A 12,326-nucleotide genomic window follows, 5' to 3' on the forward strand; every position below is an offset into this window, starting at 1 on the left:
GTGCTAATGTATTTTTGGAGTTTTGTATCATACTTGGTGTCATTTGAGAGCTTAGAGGGCCTGTTTTCAACTGATGATGACCACTTAGGTAAATATTAAAGTCACTAAAATACTGACATGTTAAAGCACACCATCAGTTTTGTGTTTAAAAAAAAAAATGAAACAGAGAATATGCTTGCACCATAATCCTGTGTTATTTATTATAATATTGTGAATGTTTTTTCACAATGACAACCACAATGAGCTATATCCTCGCTTTGGGGCATGTTGATGCTGTGGAATAGATTTTTCTTTTCAAGTTACTATTTCATTTTAGTAGTTTCTTTAGAGTGAAAACTTTGTGAGGACTAAAAACAATAATGCTACATTTCTTCCACAGATACATGTATGATACTTGCCCCCTCCCTCAAATATAGTGTTCAAATGCTATTTTAATTTTGCAGATAGTAAAGTGACAGCATTATATGCCAGTCTATCCACCCTCTCGAAAACGAATGATCTGCTGTTTAGTTGCTAATATCACAGCTTGGTTTGCATGCAAAACAAGGAAACAAAACCTTGCTGGCATCAGCTGTGTGACACTTGATTCCCTTAAAAATGCAGCAGTATGTGTCCAGTCTTAAAGCTGAACTAACCTTTTCTTAAACAAGATGCTGATTTCTCTAAATAACCTTTGTCTCAGCCATCGCTGTTCTTTAAGTGGAGAAGATCTGAACAGACAGTGGCAGAGCCCAAACCTTGATCTGCATCCTACAATCTATCATGCCAAAGGTCTGCTGCAGTACATGTCTGCTATAAGACGTTTGCCTCTGGTAAGTGTGCTTATAATGGTTTGTAAATTTAAATTTTATGAAAAAGGTTTGGGTTTGTTTTTTTTTTTTTGCATTCTAGAAGCAAAGTCTTTTACAGATTTGTGTACTTTGGTTCTCCAGTCTCTAGAGGCAAGACTTAGAGCTCTAAAGATTTTTACATGTGGCCCTGGAAATACAAACAGTGAGAATATTTATCTCATGAAGTTATCCGTGAGTTGTAGCGATTTCACCTACTATTAGAAACTGTAATGTCTTCAGCAGCCAGTCACTTTCCAGTCTCTGAAACTGAAAGGGAAAACTGCTAGAATTTCCATGAAGTGATAGTTGAACAACAAAATCCTTAAAAACAAACCAAATTAGTTTTTTAATTTTCATGTATTCTGTTTCCAAAAAGATTACATTTCTTGGCAATTGTTCTTTTACGGCCAGATTTTAAATCTGCCACGCGCGTAGAAATCGCCACTTACGCGCGTGGCCGGGCCTTGTGCGCACTCCGTGCATTTAAAAAAAAAAAGGGCCAGGCCACGTGTTTTAGTGGCGATACGCACATAAGTGCCAGGCTCTGACAAATGGGCTGGCCGGGGGGGGCAGGGATGGGCGGTCCAGGGGGTGGAGCGGGGCAGGCTGGGGGCAGGCCGGGATAGCGCCATTCATGGCTGTCCTGGAGCCTCATGCGCCGGCCGGCTGCCAGCACATGCAAGTTACTTCAGGTCGGGCGCTGAAGTAACTCGAAGAAAAAAAGGTGTATTAAAAAAAAAAAAGGGGGGGGGATTTAGAGGGTGGGGAGGAAAGAGGAAGGGAGTTTAGGGTAGGGGGTAGGAAAGCCCCTAAATTGGAGCAGACTGGGAGGGAACTGGGGGAGCCCCGATCTCGTCGCTGTGCAAATTTGCAAAATTTTACATCACCCCCCCCCTTGCGCAAGCCACCCGGACATACGAGGGGCCCGTGTATTTTATAACATGCGCGCACTAAAATCGGCACATGGATGCGCGTGCACACCTTTTAAAATCTACCCTTTAGTTGTGACATTTAGCTAGGTCTCAAGAGATTCTCTAAACATCGTCTGTTTACAGCAGGGTTTACCGCAGTTAAATGCAACTTTGCTGAAACATCCCAAACAGTAAACATTTCTCTTTTTTTTTTTTTTCCATGATTCTGAAAGCAACCAACTCTGTAGTAGCAAATTATGGGCCTTATTTGCTAAGGCTTTTCTCCTATTCTGTGTCTCTGCGGGCTGCCACTTAGCCTCTTAAATTTTCATCCAGTTAGAAAGTTAGCCATCTAAGTGTGTGGCAGGATGGGGGCATTCTGGGGCAAAGCCATTTGGCAATTATCCAAATAAATTGGCTGGACAATATTCAGCATTATCTGGTTCAGTTAGTTGGATAAGTGTAGGACTGATATTTGGTGGTCCTAAAATTAACTGGATAAACTTATTCAGCTAACTCTAAGATAGCCGAATATATTCAGAGGTGTGGCTATGCTGCTGAGTTCCACACCAAGTTAGCTGGATCAGTTTAATTACATTGTGCAGTTGGATAGCAGCTGGATATTGGCCCTGCAGATAGATTGTACATTAATAAGATACAAACATGCGATTTTTAAAAGGTCCGCGCGCATACAATTTGGGGGTTATGCGCAAGGGGTGGGCCCTGCATGTGCCGCGTGCATTTTCGAAAGGGCCTGGCCATGCGCATATCCCCCGATACGCACAGAAGTGCTGGGACTTGTGAATGGAGAGGGCCGGGATCGGGGTGGGGGGGGGCGGAGACTGGCCGGGACAACGGCCATTAGGCCCTGCCCTGGGCTCCAAATTTACTTCTGCTCCAGCGGTAAAGTAAAAAATGAAAAAATTGGGGATAGATAGGGCTAGTTTAGGGTCGGGGTGGAGAGGGGAAACGGGTGGCAGGGTAGGTAGGGACTTAAGGGAGTTCTCTCCTAGTCTGCTCCTTTATTGGAGCGGACTGGGAGGGAACAGGGGAAGGCCCTATTGCTTTGCCGCGCTTTTTAAAAAATAAAATCCCCTCCCCCCCCTCCCCCCCACGGTTCCGCACACAAGGCGGAACCCGCGCGCACATGCTCGCGCCGATATGAAATCATGGGTATCAGATTTTATAACATGCGCGCCGGCACACGCATCTTACAGAATCGGCATGTCCATGTGTGCGAGCTGGGAACTGTGTGCACATGGAGCCCTCGTGGTTTTTGTTTTTTTTAAATCTACCCCAAAGTCCTTTTCATTCTCGGATATTAAATGTTAGGCTATGGCAGCCTTCTCTTAAATTCTTACTTTCAACCTAATCCTTGGGAGCTATCTCAAGTCTCCTGATTCCTAAAAGGAAATGTGGTTAAGGCTAATAATTTAGTTGATTTCAAAAAAGGATTAAATATGTTCCTAAAAGAGAGAGCCTTGGGTGTCTCCAGTTCCCGCTTCTTGGAGTGAGCAGCATAAAACGGGGTTTAAAAAAGGTTTGGATAAGTTTGTAGAGGAAAAATCCATAAACTGCTATTAATCAATAAGGGATAGTGGCTTGAGCTCTATTTAATGTTTGGGTACTTGCCAGGTACTTGTGACTTGGATTGGCCACTATTGGAAACAGGATGCTGGGCCTGACCCAGTATGTCATATCCTATGTTCTTATATTTGCTCTTAAGAACTTTCCTATTTGGAATTGTACAGGTACTTCCAAGTGACCTGGACTGGCCACTGTCAGAGATAGGATGCTGGGCTCCATAGGCTAATGGTCTGACCCAACCTGGCACCTCTTATGTTCTTAAATTACATGGCATGGTTTTTAACATAGCATAATATAGCCTGATAAAGAAAAATAATGCATTCCATTTATTTATTTATTTATTTATTTATTTATTTATTTATTTAATTAATTAAATAAACCAGACAGTTGGATGGGACTGAATCCATAAATTCTATTGTCTTAAAATTTAGAATTGAAAGATTTCCTTAAGGCAAAAGTGCTAATGGGCCTCCCCATTGCAACAATTGTTCTGTGCCTTGGCTGGTTGTAGCCTCCTTTAGTTTTATTTATTTTGAGGTCCATATTGAGTAATCTGGCAAGTGAAAACGTAGCTGGATAATGTTAGCCAAGTAACTTTATCTTTGACTTGGGTTAAGTCTGCCACTGAATGTACTTGGATAACCTTGCCCAGATAAAGCTATTTGGCTATATTTAGAACAGAGTTTACTTCAACCAGACTTAGTTCTCCAGCTAGTACTGAATATCCGTGCAAGCCAGATAAATTCTAGTTATGTCCCATGCTCTGCCTCTTTTCATCTAGCTAAATTATAGCCAGGTAGTGACTTACCAAGATAAAACTTTGTAAGTCAGAGGGACAGGAATTTCAAATGTTGAGGTTTGTCCAGCTAACACAAAAGTTAGCCAGGCAAACCCGTTTGAATGTTGACCTCATAATTTATTGTTCTAATTTGTTAGTTGATGAATCAGGGGGTGCTCACAACAACTTGCAGTAGGATCTAATAGTGCAAAATATGAATGTGCATTCGTTTCGGAATTACGCGTGTAACTCCCAGTCTTTATAGTATATGTATAAGAAACAGTGTGTGTGCATAATTCCAGTTACTAAAAGTACACGCATACTATTTGTTTTACTTGCACTAAACAGTCTGCGGCATTACGAGTGTAACTCTGAAATGAATGAAACAAATACATATCCTAGTACAAAGCAAAACTAATTCAATAAATAAATATCAAACCTAAATTACAAAATCATGCAATAAAAGACAATCAACGGCTAGCAAACAAGAGAATAATAGATACATTAGAATAATTGGACAAAACATCCAGTTCATTCTAGTTCCTAGATTTTATTTTGTTCTTAAATAGTCCCTCTTTTTGACACATTACTTTTCAATTCTTAGATTTTAACATAGATTTTTTTGGAGCATATGTTTCTTTTTACCCTTCCCTTTACCTGTTTAAAAAAACAAAACCAAAAAACCTTCTCTAGATCCACTTTTCAGCTGTTTGTGCTATATCCATGCAGTTCATGTATCATAGTGTGGTAACTGCATGGGTTTCTGAGGAGGACAGCAACATCCCAATGTATTTACATTCTTAACAGTAGGAATGGCTAAGTAAGTAAAGCTTTTCAAAAACTTTAGGGAATTAAATAAAAGTTGGTACTGTCTGGAGTTCTGTTTTGATTTTTTTTAAGTGAACTTTTAACCAGAATCATGACAAAGTATTTCAATACAGATAACTGTGGAGTCCATGCAGTACAAAGCCAAGGGTTTTTTCTTATTTAAGTTTTATTTCCACTGAGCTTTTCCACCTTTCTGGCTCCTTCTGGCTCATCGTACTACTTTTTCTTTTAATGCCAGATCACACCTTGAAAAAGTAATGATTTTGTTGAAGCTTTCCAGTAAGGACTCTTAAATCATGGCTCCTGTTTATGGTGGAAATATCAAACAATTCCACACTTGTAGTCCCTATTCCTATCTGATGCTATCCATTGTCTAGATTGTGAACTCTGTGAAGTACAGACCGGTCACCACCCATATCTGCATGGTTTGCATTTCTTAAAGAAATTTCCCTAGCTTGTGTGCATTAATCTATTCTATATCTCCTTTGTTTTATAGCAATGTTATACATAAATGACACTCCATAACTATAAGTAATTACACCTGCAATTCCCCATGCAGGGTGTTAACATGTCTGGAGAAAGGGCACCTCCAGTTTAATTTTTTCTTTTCTGCCCTGAGGCAGGATTCTGCTGCATAAGATTATAATGTAATATTTTGTTGAAAATTTGGTTTACAGCACTGTTTGGTGCCTCACAGTATCTCACCATTACTACCACAGGTGGTTTTGGACTGCTGCATCTTATTCCTTCATAAAACTGAGAGTGTTTAAAAAAAAAAAAAGTAAATGTCTGCCATTGTTTGCATAATAATGAATGGCACGTTACATATAGAATCTTCTGACAGACAATAAATCCATCGGGGGTGTGGTGGGAATGTGAGGGTAGGCCAGATGAAATCATAACTCCTAAGAAACCAAAAGGTGAATGGTTTGATCATGAGAGCTACATTTTTGTATTCTAGCAAGTGACCATTATCCTGCCCCGACCTGTTCACGCTGTTAACAGAATGAACAGTTCATCACAGAAACCTACCAACATGAGCCTCTAATGGCCATACTAGCATATAATAGCGCATTAAGCAGGGGCATTTAAAATGCCATACAGCCAGCTTCATTGTCTAAAAAAGATGCTTGTCACCTGGAATTTCTTTCATTCTAACCCTATTACTACTTCCACTTAAAACTTCTATAGAATTTCTTGACCTATACAGTGCTGAACAAAAAAACATAAGAGACAGCTCCTGCTGAGCAGAAGTTATAATCTAATCAAGATAATTAAGAAATTCTTCACTAAACTGATTTCTGCATTTGTATGTTTATCGAGAGCATTAAAGTAGCATGACAGTAATTTTTTTAATGGCATTGAATGTTTGTAGAGAATTACAAGCTAGACAATGGTCTAAGGTGTATGTTTGGATTTTCATGTACAAGGAATGTGTCACTTTTGAATATGAGCTCTTCTCCTAGGTCAAGCAGGATGGTAGTCCTCGCACATGAGTTACATCATCAGACAGAGCCTGGTACGGAAAACTTATATCAAAGTTTCTAGAAACTTTGTCTGGCACACAGGATGCCTCTCTCCACATGTACACGCAGGGTCCCTCTCTCCAGTCTCTTCTTTTCCGTGGAGCTTTTTGATTCATTGATTTTTTTTTTTTCCTGTGCTGGGTCCCTATCCATCCCCTGGCTTAGTTTATCGGGCGGTGCGGTACATTTTTCTCCTTCTGTGTGGTCGATTCCTAATGGTTCTCCTCTTTGCTGACTGCTGGTAATAGACTGCTCGCTGGGCCTTTTTTGTAATGGCGTCGTCGGGGTTTCATCGGTGCTCCCAGTGCCCTCGAACCATGACCATCACAGATCCACATGAGATGTGTACCCTCTGCCTGGGAGCATCGCACAACGTTGGGGGTGTCCTTTTTTCAACCAGATGACACCCAAGGGTCGGCGCACCCGCCTGGAAAAATGGAAAAGCTCTTTGGTTTGAAGAAATCTGAACTCTTGACTCTGGCGTCGGGGGCATTGACTCCAAAGGGCCAAGGAGAACCGATGGACACTGAGCCATCACTATCCACCCCTCTGCCAGGGCCTTCAATGGGGAGAGGTGCCAGGGATCAGCCATTGTCTGTCTCTTCACGATCTAGGATGTCTGGATCGTCTCCTTCTTTTTCGGCGCTGGAGAATAACTGGCTGAGCACCGTGGGAAGTCCCAGAAGCATTGACACCAGTCTTCATCCTTGCTTGGCACTGGGCTTGAGTCGGCACAGGCGCCTGCTGTGATGCCCCTGAAGCAACCCTGCAGAGAGGAGGCACAGTCCTCCATTGAACCTGGGAGTCCCAGGCATTCCCCACTGATATCTGTGCTGGGCTCCGATCTCCCTCAGGACTCACCCTCTCCCTCGGGACTCACCCTCTCCCTCGGGACTCACCCTCGGATCTTCCACCTCTGGGGATCCCTGGTCATGGATCTTTTCGCCTCCCCCTGCACCAGCATCAGACATCTTTGCCTGTCATTGGGGCAAGGGCCTTCTGAATACATATCCTCCGCTTCCTCTGGTGATAACTCTCATGAAGCTCCGGCAGGACAGGGAGACCCTGATCTCATAGCCTCTTGTTGACTGAAGCAAATCTGGTTCCTGCTCCTGCAGGATCTCTCTGTCTGAGAAGCAATCAGTCTAGGGACATCCCCTGACCTCATCTCACAAGATCAGGGAAGGCTGCGCCATCCCAACCTCAGGACATTGTCTCTGACGACCTGGATTTTGAGAGGCTAATTCTGCAGCCCCTTGACCTGTCGGACTATGTGTCTCGGGTCCTGGTGGCTTCCAGGATGTCTTATGGCCTGAATTGGAGGAGGCTTTCCGTGTGGTGTGAGTATCATGGCTTAGATCCGTTCTCCTGCTCCAGACCAAAACTGCTTGACTATCTGCTACACCTTTCGGATGCTGGCTTGAAGACCAGCTCCATCAGGGTACACAAGTGCCATTGGTGCCTACCATCAGGGTGTTGATGTTTTGCCCATCTCTGTGCAACCCATAGTGGGGCATTTTATGCGGGGTCTGCTTCTGTTGAAGCCCCCCCCCCAAGACCTACTGCTGTGTCTTGATACCTCAGTGAGGTGTTGGCTCGACTCATGAAGGATCCTTTCGAGCCACTGTGCACCTGTGACCTGAAGTACCTGACATGGAAGGTCATGTTTTTGGTCGCTGTCACTATGGTGTGCAGGGCCCGTGAGCTTCAGGCTTTGGTGATGTACCCACCATACATGAAGTTCTTTCATGATAGGATGGTTCTGCGTACACATCCTAAACTCCTGCTTAAGGTGGTGACAGATATCCATCTTAACCAGTCCATCATCCTGCTCACCTTTTTTCCAAGCCTCATTTGCACCAGGGTGAACTGGCTGTGCACAGCCTGGATGGCAAAAGAGCCTTGGCCTTTTACCTGGAGCAAACAGCAGGCCACAAACAGTCCACACAACTCTTCATCTCTTTTGACAAGAATAGATAAGGAGTTACGGTCGCCAAACAGACCCTGTCTAACTAGCTGGCGGATTGCATGTCCTTCTGCTATATACAAGCGGGACTGCAGCTCGGCCATGTCAAGGATAACTCTGTCAGAGCCATGGTGGCTTCGGTGGCCCACTTGAGAGCAGTCCCCATGGCCGAGATCTGCAAAGCTGCGACGTGGAGTTCTTGCCATTTCGCTGCCCACTACTGTTTGGACAGAGATGGCCGACACGATAGCAGCTTCAGCCAGTCTGTCCTCTGGAATCTCTTTCAGCTGTAAAACCCAACTCTTCCTGCCTAGAGCCATTTTTTTTGGGTTCAGGCTGTCTCCCTCAACTACCAACAGCACCTGTCTTGTTGTGTCCGTTGGCACCTGGTTGTGTGCCTGTTGGTCTTGCTGCTTGTTCGAGAACAGCCTATAGCTAGGGATTCACCCATGTATGAGGACTACCATCCTGCTTGTCCTAGGAGAAAGCAGAGTTGCTTATCTGTAACAGGTGTTCTTCTAGGACAGCAGGATGTTAGTCCTCATGAAACCTACCTTCCACCCTGTGAAGTTGGGTTTTCTCCTATGTTTATTTTATTTTTATCATAATTCTATGTTACGAGACTGGAGAGGACCCCGTTTGGATGCATTGATAGTGGAATGGTGGGCATGCTCAGTGTGCCTGTCAAAGTTTCTAGAAAAGTTTCTAGAAACTTTGACATAAGTTTTCCGTGCCGGGCTCCATCTGATGATATCACTCCCATGTGTGAGGACTAACATCCTGCTGTCATAAGGGAACACCTGTTACGGGTAAGCAACTCTGCTTTCTGTACCATTGTGTAAAGTGTAAGTTGATGTTGGTACTTTATGTAGAATACCTATTTTGTTAAAAGAATGCAAGTTAGAATTAGAGTATCTAGTTTTCCTATGTGTTAGGTCAGAGGTAGGGCTGTGGTTGGAACTGGGTGTATAGGAGGTGACGGAAATATCCATAGTACTGGGTTATTTATAACCTTTCTCCAACTGACCTATTGAAGAAAACAGCTTGGTTGCTCTGTAAATTAGCTTTGGCGGTTAAGGGAATAAAAAGGAATTAAGTGTGTGAATTACTGCAAATTCCTCTTAATTATCGGTAAAAGAAATGGGGAGCCTGGGTGTTGTACTAGATATGGAAACCTACATACGCAATCTCCTGGAAAAGTAGAGAGGGCCAAATAGGGGAGAACTTGTACAATTGCATCAAGCTCTCAGAAAGAAAAAGCGAAGTTAACTAACATGAAACCGCAGCTGAGTTTTGGTTCATGCTCTAATAGAATTGGGAAGAATCTCCCAGCATGGACTGCAGGCTGACTTGGCTATATTGACACTTTCCAACTAAGGAAAAAAGGAGAAGGTGCAAGAAATATCCTGTACAGGCAGTCAAGCCTGTGCAGCTGACAGCTGGGCAAAAGTGAAGGCAGGCCAATCAGATAGATCGGTTTAGTCACATGGTCATTATCTGCTGCCATCTCCTGTGCTAACCTGTTTGACTTCTCTTCTAAAACCAAACAACATGTTATATGCAGAATGTTTCTGTGTCAAGAATTACATCAGATAGAATATGTAGATTTTTGAGCAGACACATTAGTACAGTGTAAGCCAGTAAAAGGTGGGCAGCAGCCTCTGGCAGAATTTTTCCAAGGATAAAAATTTCCCTTGAGCTTCCCTCTGCTTTTGATGGATGACACTGTTGTGCAGAAAATCCTGTGTGATGCAACTGCTCCTGAATGTGGTGATGATCCTTTGCAGGTCTACTGTGATTATCATGGTCATTCCCGCAAGAAGAACGTCTTTATGTACGGCTGCAGCCTCAAGGAAACGGTTTGGCAGACGAATGTTAGTAGCGCTGCTACCTGTGACCTGATTGAAGATATGGGATACAGGGTAAGAAGCAACAGTAAACTGGAATTGACAGAAGGAATAATGACCGCTTCTGATTTTTTTTATTAATCGTAGGGAGCTCTGCCCTGACTGTGCAAATAGATCTTTGTTTTTTTCTTGTTCTTCTTATATTGGCATTCAGTGGGATAATCTAGAAGTTTTTAGCGCACATCTTTCTTATCTGTAATTTGGCTAAAGTTCTTCCCTCTGTCCTTCCATGTTATCACCTTAGTAGTTTCTGCCCTGCATGAAGTTGTTTTGCAGATATTGTGTGGGGGAAAACATGATAAAATGTGTGGTGTTCTTGCTGACCTATATTTAATTGGTGGCTATTGTAAAGTTCCTTTTTATTTTTAATTAAGATTAAGGATCCAATTTCCAAAGGGTTTATACTCCTGACTTCGGGAGTTTAGGCTTCTAAATTGGATCTTTAAAAATTTACTAGGGCTGAGTGCCAAAATCTAGACTTGAATTTAGGATCCAAAAAAGTGGGTGGGTACAGGACTAGAGTTAGGGTGGGCAGGTCAACAGTTAAGAGTTTAGGACTGATTTTCAGAACTAGGAACCTAAATTAAGATCCTAAATCTAGGTAAATGAATAGCAATTTAGGACCTAAGTTTGGCTTAAAATAGGCATTTAACTTAGGTGCCTACATTTAGGAGTTCAGCTTTTTTTGAATATTGACCCCTAAGTGCCTTAGAAAATGCCATTAAAAACAGGGCTCTGATTGCAGCTTTAATAGCCTTACACGCATTGCTGCAGATAGCGCTTTATGCTGATGCATACCTTGTCTCAGCCAGTGTTGCAGTGGTACCCCCTACCACCACCACTGCCAAAATGAATATTGATTTTATAGGAGAAATAGAAAGCAAGGGGCTCCTTCACTGAATGAGAATGTGTAATGCCAGGACATAGAATGTGAATAATGTTTGTGTTGTTACATGATGGTTTTGTAATATGCCATTACATTGAGATTACTATTATTTATTATTCATCATTTTATCTGCTTTGGAATGATAAAAGGTTGACTTGTTCTTGCATGAATTTGAACCTGGTAACCTCAAATTTTCACAGATGGCTGAAACTAAACAGCAGACCGCTGTCTAGCCTGAGGGGCATGAGAATTGGCCTCCCGTCTCCATACTGACCTTGCAGTGCTGTAACTGGGGCACCTGACCAATGTCTGAGATCTGTGTATTAAAGTGTTGCCTGTTGTCCCAATGAGTTTTAGAGCAGTACTAGTATGATTTCAAGTTTTGGTGGTGTTTCTTTTCGGGGAGGTGGGTGGGGATGGGTTTGTTGGATAACTGCTTATTTTGCTGAGACCTCTGACATATTAGATGGCCTTCTGAGGTTTTGAATGTTCTAGAGATGCCAGGAAAATTGAGCATTCAGGGGATAGAAATGCTGGCCATTTCAGGAAAATGGTGGAAATTTGATTGTTTCAGTCTTTTTGATGGTAGGGGCCAGCTTTTGAAACAGATATGAGACCTGGAATGGCTTAATGATAAAGAAATGGGGTTGGGAGTTTCTCTGCAAGGTTTGCAGCTCCTTTCTCCTTCAAGTACAGCCGTGACAGTCAGGGGAGATGGACACTCACCCCCCCAACCAGCTTCACACACTCACACTTTTTCTGTAACACAGTTACTCCTTCTCTTCTCTCCCTACTCAAGCCTGATCCCATCAGTTATAGTTGTCTTCTCTTTTGGGCTTGCGTGGCCATGGAGACTCCTCTTTCTTCTGGCCACATGGGTTGCTGCTGCTGCTCCTTGGGCTGTGCTGGCAGACCCCGGAATTCTTCTTCTTCCTGCCATGCAGCTAGTGGTGCCATTGCTCATCTTTCCCACCCATGTGTTGTCTGCAGGGCATCTAAAAAAGCTTCTCTTACTTGCCTATAAATGCATTCACTCTGCTGCTCTTCATTACCTGTCTTCTCTCTTTATACACTCTTCCTTATGAACTCCTCTTGTCGAGCAAGTTG

General features: G+C 43.0%; 1 protein-coding gene across 4 annotated transcripts in view; it reads left to right on the forward strand.

Moving 5' to 3' along the window:
- The window catches only part of AGTPBP1 (ATP/GTP binding protein 1), a 567,598-nt gene that overhangs the window by 343,747 nt on the left and 211,525 nt on the right, over window positions 1-12,326 (forward strand). For all 4 annotated transcript variants that reach the window (XM_029617286.1, XM_029617267.1, XM_029617279.1 and 1 more), the window contains 2 exons: window positions 683-812; window positions 10,214-10,348. In XM_029617286.1, coding sequence (XP_029473146.1) covers window positions 683-812; window positions 10,214-10,348 — 265 coding nt within the window. The remainder of the gene's footprint in view (window positions 1-682; window positions 813-10,213; window positions 10,349-12,326) is intronic.

Source organism: Rhinatrema bivittatum, chromosome 1 (genome assembly GCF_901001135.1).
Source record: "Rhinatrema bivittatum chromosome 1, aRhiBiv1.1, whole genome shotgun sequence".
NCBI classification, from domain to species: Eukaryota; Metazoa; Chordata; class Amphibia; order Gymnophiona; family Rhinatrematidae; genus Rhinatrema; species Rhinatrema bivittatum.